Below are 16,163 nucleotides of genomic sequence, written 5' to 3' on the forward strand. Positions count from 1 at the left end.
AATACAGCATGTGCTGTAGTATTCTATAGTAAACTGTAGTATTTTCTTCATGTGGGTCATCAGTAGGGATTGGGTTTCTGTTCAGGATCAGAGTAGTTTCAGAATAGTGGTGGTAGTTGAAGAATTCTGAAAAATTATTTTCAAGAAATCATTTTTCTAGGACAGTTTTTCCTAGACATTATTATAATACATGTCATTATTTTTGTACAAGAGACTACAGTATCTAATGAATGTATGTTGAATGCATTTAACCCAATATATTATGGACAACATGCTCAGTAGAGTCTATAGGAGGTCTCTCTCTCTTTCTCTCTCTCTCTCTCTCCAGTTTGTTCTGAGAATTTACTGTCATTATGCTGCATGTTGTTCTGTACAAGAAACTATTGGATCAAATGAATGGTGACGCATTGAACCCTGTGATGGAAAGGTATGGACAACATGCTCAATACAATATATCTCTCTCTCTATGTTTGTCTGTTAAATTAAACTTGTCTGATACTTGCAATTTCATAATCTCTTCTCGTAAAATGTATTGCTTCTCTGTACTTTCCCCAAATTCCTTTTTCTCTGTGGGCCAGGGAGTATTGGGACAGGTACACCTCGGCCCATACTTCCATTCTTCCCTCCCTGAGAATTCTTCACTTTCACCATCTGTCCAAGGACAATAGGGGGGAGGGGGTTCCTTCTCCTCCTCTCCTCACACTGCAATTTGTGCCTCAGTCTCATCACCGGACCAGCTAAAGATACATGACATGTTCCTGGATTGTCTTTAGGGTCCATCAACCAATAGACTGCTTTGTGACATCATCAACATTTGCACAATTTGCTGTCATAGTCATGCCAATCCAGGACCGACACAGAGCACCAGACGATCCAGGACCGACACAGAGCACCAGACGATCCAGGACCGACACAGAGCACCAGACGATCCAGGACCGGCACAGTGCACCAGACGACCCAGGACCGACACAGAGCACCAGACGATCCAGGACCGACACAGTGCACCAGACGATCCAGGACCGACACAGTGCACCAGACAATCCAGGACCGACACAGAGCACCAGACAATCCAGGACCGACACAGAGCACCAGACAATCCAGGACCGACACAGAGCACCAGACGATCCAGGACCGACACAGAGCACCAGACAATCCAGGACCGACACAGAGCACCAGACAATCCAGGACCGACACAGAGCACCAGACGATCCAGGACCGACACAGTGCACCAGACGATCCAGGACCGACACAGAGCACCAGACGACCCAGGACTGACACAGAGCACCAGACAATCCAGGACCGGCACAGTGCACCAGACGACCCAGGACCGGCACAGTGCACCAGACGACCCAGGACCGGCACAGTGCACCAGACGACCCAGGACTGACACAGTGCACAAGACGATCCAGGATCGATCCAGTGCACAGATCATCTTCTAATCAATCATTCTTTTAATATTGATTTTATGCTGCTGTCATCTACTCTCCTAATCTGTCACCTGTTTCATGTGAAGGTTAGCCGACTTGTTAGCCGACTTGTACTTCACCTTCCAATGCTGGGGTAGAAAATGTGTCCAGACATTACGGTACACATCACCTAGAGCAAGCACAACAACAACCATAGAGCTAGGTCACAAAGGATCTTACAGACATGGGTGTGTGTGTTACTAGCACCCTCTTCTGGTTTCCTGGCTGAAAAATAGACATAAATTGATACTGTCGAACTCAACAAATCTCCATCATATTCTCTCTCTCTCTCTCGAAAAATATATAATAATAATAATTGTAAGTGGACCAATGACATAATTTTTCCCTTTTGTTTATTCACATTCAACATTGAAAATACCATTTCTCATATACAAATGAATGTTTTATGTCACTTGCTGCAAATCAATATGAAACATAAAAAAATATAATAATTTTTTTCAAACGTGAGATAGTAAAGGTATGATGAGGTACAGACTGTAAATCATATTAGTACATCATGAGCAAAATGAGAAAAAAAAATACAACTAAAATGTACACAAACAGTGAATGTATTGTATATAAACAAAGTGTATTGGAATTAGGTGGTCCCTGCCCTGATTATTTGACATGAAGAAATGTGACCGTGAAAAAGTTAATCTACACAGAAAAGTGGTTAAAAAGCTGCACTTCATTGAGCTCGCTCGATGCATTGGGTGGGCGGTGTTGACACTTTTGCACTTTTCCATCGAGTTCAATCGAGCCCCAATGATCGCCTATTGTTCCAACACAATATTTATTTCATAATTCCAAATGAAATATACAATACAAATGTCCTCTACTGAGTATAAAAACATTAAGGACTCCTGCTCCTTCCATGGACATAGACTGACCAGGTGAATCCAGGTGAAAGCTGATGTCACTTGTTAAATCTACTTCAATCAGTGTATATGGAGGCGAGGAGACAGGTTAAAGAAGGATTTCTATGCCTTGAGACATTTGAGACATGGATTGTGTATCTGTGCCATTCAGCGGTTGAATGGGCAAGACTAAATATTTAAGTGCCTTTGAACGGGCTATGGAAGTAGGTGCCAGGCGCACCGGTTTGTGTCAAGAACTGCAACGCTGTTGGGTTATTCACGCTCAACAGTTTCCTGTGTGTATCAAGAATGGTCCACTACTCAAAGGACATCCAGCCATCTTGACACAACTGTGGGAAGCAGTTGTGAGCAGGAGTCAACATGGGCCAGCATCCCTGTGGAACGCATTCGACACCTTGTAGAGTCCACGCCCTGACGAATTGAGGCTGTTCTGAGGGCTAAAGGGGAGGGTGCAACTACATTTGAATATTAATCAATACTAATGTTTGGTACACTCAGTGTACTGTATATATTTTAACACTGAGACATTTCAATATATAGTTAGTGCCAATAATATATCACCAAATAGTCAATTTAAACACTTATTTGAGACTAGCCAAAGGAAAAACATACAGAAATGTATCCATTTTAAAACAATCTTCCAGACAAAGCAGTACTGAACGAAGTAGTACACGAGTTCAAAGTACATGTAATTGACAAATGATATAAAGGAATCATAGAATATATTAGGGTTTACATATATCATATTTTTCTGTGGTCTGATTCATTCCAACGCTCCCCTTCCAGATCTTTACATTTTTGTGTGTTATTGCTTTGATGGTGGTTTTAATTCGCATGCATATCCAGAGTTGAGCAATATCCAAATTTAAGATAAATGATTGGGATGGTGAAACATTAGTTTAGGGGAAATATTTATATTTTTTTGTTCTAACATAAAGTCAATAGGTATTACTTTTCAAATAGTATATGATGCGTTTACAAAAATAAAGTTTTTGATAACATAAGGAGAAGTTATGATTTACAGTATTTTTTTTAGTACTGTTTTTAATAGCTTGAATAATGCTTTATATAGTTGATTTATTTTTGGTTAAATATTAAACATGACAAAACCCTTACATGCCAGGCTTCTATGCTTCCCTATAGTATAGTATAGTATCACACCATACAGAGCATGTTGAAAATAGGAATATGTAACTAACTTTAGTATAGTATCACATCATACATAGCATGTTGAGAATAGGAATATGTAACTAACTTGTAAAGATTTGGGATACATAAAACTGTAAGCCCTTTCGAGACAGAAATGCAAACATCTGTATTAGTTCTACAATGATACATACAAATGAAATACACATCTTATAACATAGCTGTTGTATATTCTCTTTTTCCTTCCAGACAAACCCCTAATTATCATCATAAGGAAAGAGTCTGTTAGAAAATGATGGCAAAGGAGTTCTGAGTTTTCATTCGACTCAATGAAAGATCTCAATGAGTCTCCTGTCCTGCTGATGGTCCACAGTTCCCTCTGTGTTGTAAGCAGGAGATGACTTGGGATAGGTTGTGGAGTTGTAACTTGTAAGTCTTTTCATGCTCGTTGCCAATTGTATAAAGGAGAAGGAGAGCCGCACGCTCTAGGAGCTCAGATGCAAAAATATTCATGTCCAACGTTTCGACAGACAAGTGATGGAGTGCTGCCCTGATGAAGACAGCTTGTCTGTCGAAACGTTGGACATAAATATTTTTGCATCTGAGCTCCTAGAGTGTGCGGCTCTCCTTTACTTTTTTTTAAGTGTTCCACTCCGCTAGCCAGCACCTCGCCTAAATAGGTGTGCGTTTCTTTCGCCTCAAGATTATGGTTATCAATTGTATCCCATTCTTAGGTAGTGTAACCATTGAAATAGTATCTCGCAAAACCCATTCTAGTTCTGTGGATGGAACTCTGTTCCACTGCCTTCCTGTCCAAGTCCTGGCTCATAACCTTCAGGTTGAGGGTTGTACGGTTTTAAGTTTTAGAAACAGCCCCACTAGCCAATGAGCTAGCAGCGTTGCAGCGCTACTTGGTCTTCTGGAAGCCAATCATCACCTTGGAGACGAAGTTGACGATGGCGCTGGCGGGCTGCTCGGGGTCGTGCTCGGCGAACAGGTGGCACACGTTGTCCTGCCCACTGCCCGTCTTCCTCGCCACAAAGCCAAAGATCTTTGCTGAAGTGCAGCCATCTTTTTTCCACCTAAGAATGGATGGGGAAAAGAACACAGAAGGAACATACAAGGCATCATACAGACAGTGTAAGCTGATGACATCATTACCACAGTACTTTTATTTCAAATGATGTTAATTCTGGCACATTTGACTCACTTCCGATCTTGAGGGTCCAATGCACAGAAGATGACAGTGGTCACTGCATAATGCCTTCTGAAGAACAACCTGGGAAGAGGAGAAGAGAACCTGGGTAAAAGAGAAATACATAGTACAACTGTGTATATATGCAGTACCAGTCAAAAGTTTGGACACACCTACTCATTCAAGGATTTTTATTTTATTTTCTACATTGTAGAATAATAGTGAAGACATCAAGACTATGAAATAACACACATGGAATCATGTAGTGACCAAAAAAAGTGTTAAATCAAAATATGTTTATATTTGAGATTCTTCAAAGTAGCCATCCTTTGCCTTGATGACAGCTTTGCACACTCTTGGCATTCTCTCAACCAGCTTCCTGAGGTAGTCAGCTGGAATGCATTTCAATTTACAGGTGTGCATTGTTAAAAGTTAATTTGTGGAATTTATTTCCTTCTTAATGTGTTTGATCCAATCAGTTGTCTTGTGACAAGGTAGGGGTGGTATACAGAACATAGCCCTATTTGGTAAAATACCAAGTCCATATTATGGCAAGTTCATTACAGTTACCAGCCTCAGATATTGCAGCCCAAATATATGCTTCACAGAGTTCAAGTAACAGACACATCTCAACATCACTGTTCAGAGGAGACTGTGTGAATCAGGCCTTCATGGTCCAATTGCTGCAAAGAAACCACTACTAAAGGACACCAATAAGAATAAGAGACTTTCTTGGGCCAAGAAACGCGAGCAATAGACATTAGACCGGTGGAAATCTGTCTTTAAGTCTAATGAGCCAAATGTGAGATTTTTGGTTCCAACCGCCGTGTCTTTGTGAGACGCAGAGTAGGTGAACGGATGATCTCCTCCTGTGTGGTTCCCACCGTGAAGCATGGAGGAGGAGGTGTGATGGTGTGGGGGTGTTTTGCTGGTGACACTGTCAGTGATTTATTTAGCATTCAAGGCACTCTTAACCAGCATGGCTACCACATAATTCTGCAGGAATTCTCCATCCTATCTGGTTTGTGCTTAGTGGGACTATCATTTGTTTTTCAACAAGACAATGACCCAACACCCCTCCAGGCTGTGTAAGGGCTATTTGACCAAGAAGGAGAGTGATGGAGTGCTGCATCAGATGACCTGGCCTCCACAATCACCCGACCTCAACCCAATTGAGATGGTTTGGGATGAGTTGGACCACGGAGTGAAGGAAAAGCAGCCAACAAGTGCTTAGTACAAGTGGGAACTCCTTTAAGACTGTTGGAAAAGCATTCCAGGTGAAACTGGTTGAGAGAATGCTAAGAGTGTGTAAAGCTGTATTTGTTTTTATTATGGATCCCCATTACTGGGGTCCAGCAACATTGTCAGTTTATACTATTTTAAAAACATTACGATACATTCACAGACTGTGTGCCCTCAGGTGCCTACTACACATATATATATAATACAAAATACATGTGTACATGTGTATAATGCGTATGTGCGTATGTCTGTGCCTATGTTTGTGTTGCTTCACATTCCCTGCTGTTCCATAAGGTGTTTTTTTTTTAATCTGTTTTTAAATCTAATTTTACTGTTGCATGAGTTACTTGTAGACATGGCTGTATTTAGTATTGTGCTCCTTCCATAGTCTGTTCTGGTCTTGGGGACTGGGAAAAGACCTCTTGTGGCATGTGTTGTGGGGTATGCATATGTGTCCGAGCTGTGCGCCAGTAGTTCAAACAGACAGCTCGGATCATTCAACATGTCAATACCTCTCGTAAATACAAGTAGTGATGAAGTCTCTTCCACTTTGAGCCAGGAGAGATTGACATTCATACTATTAATATTAGTGTAGCAGTTTAGCTTCTGTCCCTCTCCTCGCCCCGAACCAAGGACCCTCTGCATACATCAACAACTGACACCCACAAAGCATCATTACCCATCGAGCCACAAAAGCCACAGCAGAGCAAGGGGAACAACTACTTCAAGGTCTCAGAGAGAGTGACATCACCAATTGAAACGCTATTAGCGCGCACCACCATTAACTAGCTAGCCATTTCACATTGGTTACATTAGCTCTCTGTATACAGCCGTGCTGCCCAGTTCTGCCCACTTGCAATTTTCCTATGTTCTTTTTTGTGGCACCTGACCACACAACTGAACAGTAGTCCAGGTGCAACAAAACTACGGCCTGTAGGACCTGCCTTGTCGACAGTGCTGTCTATAAGGTAGAGTAGCGCCTTATCATGGGCATACTTCTCCCCATCATAGCTACTGTTGTATCAATATGTTTTGACCTTGAGAAATTACGATCTAGGGTTACTACAAGCAGTTTAATCATCTCAACTTGCTCAATTTCCACATTATTTATTACATAATTTAGTTGAGGTTTAGGGTTTAGTGAATGATTTGTCATCAAGGCAAAAGGTGGCTACTTTGAAGAATCTCAAATATAAAATGTATTTTGATTTGTTGAACACTTTTTTGGTTACTACATGATTCCATATGTGTTGTTTAATTGTTTTTTATTCTACAATGTAGAAAATAGTACAAATAAAGAAAAACCCTTGAATGAGTAGGTGTGTCCAAACTTTTGACTGGTACTGTATTCATTTATATATCATTTTATATTAGCTATACATGCATTACTAATGTGACCATGTAGGTGTGCCTCACTGTCTGTCTGCCTGTCTGTGTATTCTCCATGACTCACTTCCTCTGGTTGTCGGTGAGGGTGATTCCCTGTGAGGAGACTTTCAAGTGGACCACGGTGGAGGTGGGCAGGGGGTCTGAGCCCAATGTTACACTGGTGGCCTTCTGCACAGCCTGGTACCCGGTCAGAGACTCCATCTCCACTGAGCCCAGGAACCACACATTACACGCTGCAGAGAAACACACGTTACACAGAGATACAAACACACACTACACAATGAACACAGACTGGAACCACACATTACACACTGCAGAGAAACACACGTTACACAGAGATACAAACACACACTACACAATGAACACAGACTGGATCCACACATTACACACTGCAGAGAAACACACGTTACACACAGATACAAACACACACTACACAATGAACACAGACTGGATCCACACATTACACACTGCAGAGAAACACACGTTACACAGAGATACAAACACACACTACACAATGAACACAGACTGGAACCACACATTACACACTGCAGAGAAACACACGTTACACAGAGATACAAACACACACTACACAATGAACACAGACTGGATCCACACATTACACACTGCAGAGAAACACACGTTACACAGAGATACAAACACACACTACACAATGAACACAGACTGGATCCACACATTACACACTGCAGAGAAACACACGTTACACAGAGATACAAACACACACTACACAATCAACACAGACTGGATCCACACATTACACACTGCAGAGAAACACACGTTACACAGAGATACAAACACACACTACACAATGAACACAGACAGGAACCACACATTACACACTGCAGAGAAACACACGTTACACAGAGATACAAACACACACTACACAATGAACACAGACAGGAACCACACATTACACACTGCAAGGCCACAGGAGAGAGGCGCTAACACAACATGTTATCTACACAATCCCTTAGGAACAGAAGTTGTTGTTGTTGAGGCTTACCCAATACTTATTTAGCCTAAAAATGGTATCCACAAATTCATCTGACTGAAGTAGATAAAGAACCACAATCCCGAAGTATCACTTTAAGCCCTACCTGCTCCTTGTTTAAGGAGCTCAGCAGCAGAGTTGGTGACAGATTGTGGAGCAGTATTCTCCACCACGTCTTCAAGAGGATCTACCAACATAGGAAAAACATTTTTGTTGTTGTTGTATATGATGTAGAAGTAAGATGTTTGAAATGAAGAATGGGAGGCAGTGACATATCACTGAATTAAAATACATCTGATTAAACTCTCCCTCGATCTCTCCCCTTCCTCTCTCCATTGACCCTCTGTCACTGATGACATTGGTTTATGGCTACCACGTAAAGGCAATTCATCTACGTTGACATGAGTTGCAGGCACAGGCTTATAAATCACATCATATCATTTGAAACTGCCCTGCAATTTCCGGCCCTGCCACATTTAGTTACACAGAGAGGAGAGAGACTAGTGTTCGTTAAATTGCTTTGGCAGAGGACACAATTATGTTTTATAAAACGAAGCCATGTTTACCTTGTTACTGTAACACAATGTTATGTATAAGGACATTGAGATTTGGCATCTTACCTCTGTCAAGTATGATGAGTTTGCAGGGCAGAGCCAAGGGAGTTATGGAGTGCTGACACACCAACGCAGTTAAACTACCTGTAAAAAAAACAAACAAAAAAACAACTGTAACCATCCTATTACTTCAAAGAAGATTTCATATTAGCTATAAACATCATTTTAAGAGCTGAAGCACACTTGCAATCATTATCCAGTAGAGGGCACACAGGAACGTTATGCTTTTAAAAAATCAGTACAGAGAGTAACCAGCAGGGGTCACCATTGTGTTATCACTGTCCTCAAAAGGGTATGGCAAAACGTGTGCTACAGAGGAGACACTCACCAAAGTAGGGCTCATCGGGACAGCCCTTCAACCGAACTCCTTTCTGTGTACACTCAATCAGGAAGTGACGGACCAGCTCATTGGACAGATCACCTCCAATCATAGAGTGAGAGAGAGATAACATTATTATACACAAGAATGCTATAAATGCTCATACATGCCTACAACACATTATAACGGGTTTACTTGTTGACTGTAAGTTAAGTGTTAGTGGAGTCTCAGTTACCTTACCCCTGTTAACTCCCATCCCAAATTCTAAGAGATACATACATCTTCTCCAATCACAGCTGAGATTAGCGTTATTATGATTTAACAACAGTGTGTCTGAGGGGCATGACGAGAGTGTGTCTGAGGAATGTCCTCCCATAGAAAAGCTTTCTCCTGGAGCTGGGTTGGGTTTCAACCTCTTAAGTCACAATGCTCGGAGAGGGACTGTGTCATGATGTCCCTACAGGTGAGTGAGGGGGTGAGGGGTGTGAGTGAGGGGGCTCCCGACACCGTGTGGAGGAGAAAGGGAGGGGTTAGGACTTAGTGGGCTGTGCTCTGGGCTGGGCATAAGGACACCAGTGTCTTACAGGAATCCCATTGTTTTAAACTTCTTTCCACAAATAAATAATGATTGTGGACTATGGGGGCGGTTGGAGCAGGTAGACAGCTTCAAGTTCCTCAGTGTCCAAATCACTAAAGACTTCAAATGGTCCAAACACACATGCACAGTTGTGAAGAAGGCGCGAAAGTGCCTCTTCCCCCTCACGAGGTTGAAAAAGTTTGGCGTGGTCCCTCAAATCCTCAAAAGGTTTTACAGATGTACCATTAAGAGCATATTGACTGGCTGCATCACTGCTTGGTATACCACCGCCCTCGATAGCATGGCTTTACATAGGGTTGTGAGGACAGCCCAATAATTCACTGCGACCGAGCTCCCTGCCATCCCGGACCTCTATATCAGGCGGAAAAGAAGGCCATGGGAAATCTTCAAAGACTCCAACCACCCAAGCCATAGACAATTTCTCCTACCACACGCCAAGACTGACATGTCTGACACCAACAGGGTCTTGAACAGCTTCTATCCCCAAGCAATACGACTGATAAATAGCTAACAAAATAGCTCACAGACTTGAGTTAACCTCGTATCTTTCTTGACCTTTAATTTCAATCTTTGCGGTCTCTATGCACAATCACAGGGCCCTACACACTCACTGTCACTCCAACACAAAGATTCACTCACATATACATTTATTCGGACTCTACACACCCGCACCCACACCCACTGAAATACAAGCTGCTGCTACTCTGTTTATCTTATATCCTGTTGCCTAGTCACCTTACCCCTATAGATATCTACCTCCATCACTTCAGTATCCCTGCACATTGTAAATATGATATTGGAACTGACTTTTTATAGATTTCCTGTATATATGATTACTTACTTAATTGTGTATTTCATATTTCCTATTCTTATTTCTAGAGTGTTTTTTTTTTCTAATAATACATTGTTGTTGATTATTGCATTTCACTGTACTTGTGCATGTGACATTGAAGCTTGAAAAGTATACAGCCATACCTCAACTACTCCAGTATCTCTGCACATTGTCAATTTGGTACTGGCTCTGACCATGTACAGTGCATTCGGAAAGTATTCAGACCTCCTTCCCTTTTCCACATTTTGTTACCTTACAACCTCATCAATCTACACACAATAATGACAAAGCAAAAACATATTTTTTGACCTTTTTGCAAACGTTCCCATTGATCATCCATGAGATTCTTCTACAACTTGATTGGAGTCCACTTGTGGTAAATTCAATTGATTGGACATGATTTGGAAAGGCGCACACCTGTCTATATAAGGTCCCACAGTTGGCAGAGCATGTCAGAGCAAAAAGCAAGCCATGAGGTCGAAGGAATTGCCGTGGAGCTCAGTGGCCTCCATCATTCTTAAATGGAAGAAGTTTGGAACCACCAAGACTCTTCCTAGAGTTGGCCGTCTGGCCAAACTGAACAATCGGGGGAGAAGGGTGTTGGTCAGGGAGGTGACCAATTACTTGATGGTCACTCTGACAGAGCTCCAGAGATCTTCTGTGGAGATAGGAGAACCTTCCAGAAGGACAACCATCTCTGCAGCACTTCAACAAAGTACTGAGTAAAGGGTCTGAATACTTATGTAAATGTGAAATTTCATTTTTTTTGCTTTGTCATTATGAGGTATTGTGTGTAGATTGATGAGAAGGAAAACAACTATTTAATCAATTTGAGAAAAAGGCTGTAATGTAAACAAATTTGGAAAAAGTCAAGGGGTCTGAATTCTTTCCAATTGCCCTGTATACACATACGTAGCTTACTTTCAAGTTTGTTCTTATTTCTCGTGTTTAGTTTTTACTTATACTATTTTGACATTGAATACTGCCCTGTTGGGAAGGGCTTGCAAGTTAAGCATTTCACTGTACTTGTTCATGTGAGAAACACAACTTGAAACGTAAAACAAGGAATGCCATGAACAAAGCGATGTATTGCTTGCCAGGACATTTCTAAATTGAATAGAGGCTGTGTTTCATGGTGCGTAATAAAACAATCTGCACTGAATGTCACACAACGTTACATTACTGTGTGTAGGGCAAAAAGCACCCATGGAGAAAGGCCTGAAATCTGTGCAGGTTTAGAAAGCCTGCTTATTCTATTGTTTGTTTTAAAGCACTAGCTGCTACATCTAAAACTACTTAACAAAGAGCACGCCTGTTTGGTTCTATCACAATGCTGCCCAGAAGAGAGACCCAAAGCTAGGAGCTGTTGAACGAACAGAGAGGGGACTATCATGTTCCCTCCATGGAGTTGAATTCAGAGAGTTGTAACAGTAGAGGGCTTTTATAGCTGTTTGGTTCCCAGGATGCTGCAACTCAGTCAGCCAATTCCGTGATACGCCTGTTCTAATGGGGCCTTCTGGAGCACGGAAAGGTTCTGGAAATGTGTGGAACCTGCCCGTATGTACAGATCTAGGACCAGCTTATCCTCCAACAATTGTAACCATGACCATGGATGAACACAAAATTGACCCTAGATAAGCATACACTCCCCTACGTATTTATTTAGATAGTGAAGCTAAAACTTTGAATTTGGCTCTAAACTTCAGCATTTTGGATTTAAGATCAAATGTTTTATATGAGGCAACAGTGTGTCATCTTTTAATCGAGGGTATTTTCATACATATCTGTTTTACCACACTTTATGTATCTAAGTATTTGGACAAATTCACTTATAGTGTATAACATTTAGTCAAAAGATTAGCATTTGGTCCCATATTCCTAGCAGGCATAAATATCATACCCACCCCAAAAATGCTAACCTCCCCTGTTATTGGTAATGGTGAGAGTTAGCATGTTTTGGGGGCATGATCTTTGACCCTCTGTAACTTTCTGTAACATTATTCACGATTCATACATGATTATGTGTAACCATGGTAGCATCCACATTCATGTGGAAGTGTTCAGAAACATATTATATTCTTATTTACAAAAAAACTTTTTACAATAAAAGTGACTCCAAAATGGCACAATACATGATTTACCATTTCTATTGGGCACAACATAATCCGAAACACAAGTAAAACAAACTGCAAATGCATCCAACAAGTTTGTCGAGTCAAAAGCTTGATATTGTAGGCTTGGAATATGGGAATAAATACTGAACTTTTGACTTCTTCAATACACTATAAGTAAATTTGGCCAAATACTGAAGACACCTTAAAATGTGGGGACCAGATACATAAAGTGCTTTCATTCCTAAACGGTAAAACAGATATGTATGAAAATACCCTCAAATAAAAGGCGACATTCTGTACTGTCACCTTATATAAAACATTTGATTTCAAATCCAAAATGCTGGAGTATAGAGCCAAATTTAAAGTTGTAGCTTCACTGTCCATATAAATACGTGTAGCCTATATGGGCTTCATCAATCATCATCCTACTCCTATGTCCCACATCAAACAGGAACCGGTCTGAACCTAAAGCTCTGTCCCCTTATCTCTCTCAGCCAATTCCTACCTTTCTTGCTCTGCTGCAGGACTGAGTGAGGGGGTGTGGCCACCTTCATGGCCAGCCCATAGGCTCCTTTGAAGGAGTGGCTGTCCCGTACTATGAAAAATCCGGGCTCCTTGTCCTTCAGGACTGAGATAGCTGAGAGGAGGAGGAAAGAAGGAGGAAAGGAGAAGAGAAAGACACAGGAATACATTTTAGTGACGATGTCACAGAGGAGTGTGGAAACTGTCAAAATCTCACAACACTGTCAAAATGTTGAAGTGCATTATGGAAATTTGGCAGACAAAATACTCCTGGGAAACAAAAAACATATTTCCTAATGTTTTTACCTTGGTCCCTGGAGATATCAGGCTTGTACCAGAATTTCGATGTGTCTTGCACAAAGTTTACAGTCACATGCTTGCTGGCCAGGACATCTGGAAAAACAGTATCACAAACACACCAGAGGTTAGTCAATGCACAAAGACCTCAGGCATTCAATCACTGTAACCAAGTTCAAAAGACATCCATATGTGGCTAATCCGAATTGACCGAGAAAACCCACCTAAAGGATACAGTACATACAGTCTCAAGAAGAAGTATGTGAACCCTTTGGAATTACCTGGATTTCTGCATAAATTTGTCATAAAATTTGATCACAATGGACAAACACAGTGTGCTTAAACTAATAACACACAAAGTATTATGTTTCTTGTCCATATTGAATACATAATTTAAACATTCACAGTGTAGGTTGGAAAAAGTATGTGAACCTCGAGGCTAATGACTTCTCCAAAAGATAATTGGAGTCAGTCAGCTAACCTGGAGTCCAATCAATGAGATGAGATTGGAGATGTTGGTTAGAGATGCCCTGCCCTATAAAAAAAACTCACAAAATTTGAGTTTGCTAGTCACTAGAAGCATTGCCTGATGTGAACCATGCCTCGAACAAAAGAGATCTCATGTGACCTAAGATTAGAATTTGACTTGCATAAAGTTGGAATGGATTAGAAAAGTATGTTTAAAAGCCTTGAAGTTCACAGTAAGACAAATTGTCTATGAATGGAGAAAGTTCAGCACTGTTGCTACTCTCCCTAGGAGTGGCTGTCCTGCAAAGATGACTGCAGAATGCTCAATGAGGTTAATAAGAATCTTAGAGTGTCAGCTAAAGACTTACAGAAATCTCTGTAACATGCTAAGGTCGACCGATTAGGATTTTTCAACGCCGAAACCGATACCGATTATTGGGGGACCAAAAAAAGCCAATACCGATTAATTGTCCGATTTTTCTATATATATTTGTAATAATGACAATTACAACAATACTGAATGAACACTTATTTTAACTTAACCTGTTAGTACTCTAGGGGCAGTATTTCATTTTTGGATAAAAGGACGTGCCCGTTTTAAGCGCAATATTTTGTCACGAAAATATGCTCGAATATGCTTGGAATTGATAGTTTTGGAAAGAAGAGAATCTTACGTTTCCAGAACTGCAAAGATTTTCACTGTGAGTCCCTTAGAACAAATGCTTCGGGCAAAACCAAGATGTATGACCGACCAGGAAATGAACAGGATTTTTGAGGCTACGTTTTCCATGATCGCCTTATATGGCTGTGAATGCGACAGGAATAAACGGACACTTTATCTTGTTTCCCCAAGGTCTCTGCAGCATTGTGACGTATTTGTAGGCATATCATTGGAAGATTGACCATAAGAGACTACAATTGCCAAGTGTCCCGCTTGGTGTCTGCGTGGCATTTGGTGCGCAAAAGTCAGGTCCCAATATTTTTCCATTCGAATCAGACAACAAAGCAGGCTTCAAGGACGGTGCTTTCAATGGAGAGATATATGCCAAACCACTTTCAGGATTGATTCAAACAACGTTTTCCATGTTTCAGTCGATATTATGGAGTTAATTCGGAAAAAAGTTCGACGTGTAGGTGACTGAATTTTCGGTTAGTTTCGGTAGCCAAATGCATAGTAACAAAAGGGAACGATGTGTCCTACACAAGAATCTTTCAGGAAAAACTGGACATCTGCTATGTAACTGAGAGTCTCCTCATTGAAACATCTGAAGTTCTTCAAAGGTAAATTATTTTATTTGATTCCTTGGCTGGTTTTTGTGAATATGTTGCGTGCTAAATGCTAACGATAAATGCTAAGCTAGCTATCACCACTCTTACACAAATTATTGATTTTCTCTGGTTCTAAAGCATATTTTGAAAATCTGAGACGACAGGATTGTTAAGAAAAGGATAAGCTTGAGAGCAGGCATATTTATTTCATTTAATTTGCGATTTTTAGAAATCGCTAACGTTGCGTTATGGTAATGAGCTTGAGGCTGTAGTAACGATACCGCATGCGGGATGGGGCGGACTATGAGGTTAATATAATACATCAATCAAATCTATTTAGTCTCAAATAAATAATGAAACATGTTCAATTTGGTTTAAATAATGCAAAAAAAAGTGTTGGAGAAGAGAGTAAAAGTGCAATATGTGCCATGTAAAAAAGCTAACGTTTGAGTTCCTTGCTTAGAACATATGAAAGCTGGTGGTTCCTTTTATCATGAGTCTTCAATATTCCCAGGTAAGAAGTTTTAAGGTTGTAGTTATTATGGACTATTTCTCTCTACACCATTTGTATTTCATATACCTTTGACTATTGGATGGTCTAATAGGTACTTTAGTATTGCCAGCCTACTCTCGGGAGTTGATAGGCTTGAAGTCATAAACAGCGCAATGCTTGAAGCACAGCGAAGAGCTGCTGGCAAATGCAGGAAAGTGCTGTTTGAATGAATGCTTACGAGCCTGCTGCTGCCTACCACCGCTCAGTCAGAGTGCTCTATCAAATCATAGACTTAATTATAATATAATAACA

The 16,163-nt window shown here is 40.8% G+C and overlaps 1 protein-coding gene across 1 annotated transcript in view; it reads right to left on the reverse strand.

The window, feature by feature from the left end:
- Nucleotides 1-1,802: 1,802 nt before the first annotated feature.
- Nucleotides 1,803-16,163, reverse strand: part of LOC115102994 (tensin-3-like) — an 89,421-nt gene continuing 75,060 nt past the window's right edge. Inside the window, exons 19-26 of the mRNA XM_065005690.1 lie at nt 13,631-13,717; nt 13,308-13,439; nt 9,268-9,360; nt 8,946-9,023; nt 8,432-8,512; nt 7,381-7,549; nt 4,701-4,769; nt 1,803-4,572 (exon numbers count right to left, since the gene is read on the reverse strand). Coding sequence (XP_064861762.1) covers nt 4,398-4,572; nt 4,701-4,769; nt 7,381-7,549; nt 8,432-8,512; nt 8,946-9,023; nt 9,268-9,360; nt 13,308-13,439; nt 13,631-13,717 — 884 coding nt within the window. The 3' untranslated portion in view covers nt 1,803-4,397. The remainder of the gene's footprint in view (nt 4,573-4,700; nt 4,770-7,380; nt 7,550-8,431; nt 8,513-8,945; nt 9,024-9,267; nt 9,361-13,307; nt 13,440-13,630; nt 13,718-16,163) is intronic.

This window comes from Oncorhynchus nerka, linkage group LG20 (assembly GCF_034236695.1).
Source record: "Oncorhynchus nerka isolate Pitt River linkage group LG20, Oner_Uvic_2.0, whole genome shotgun sequence".
Lineage (NCBI taxonomy): Eukaryota > Metazoa > Chordata > Actinopteri > Salmoniformes > Salmonidae > Oncorhynchus > Oncorhynchus nerka.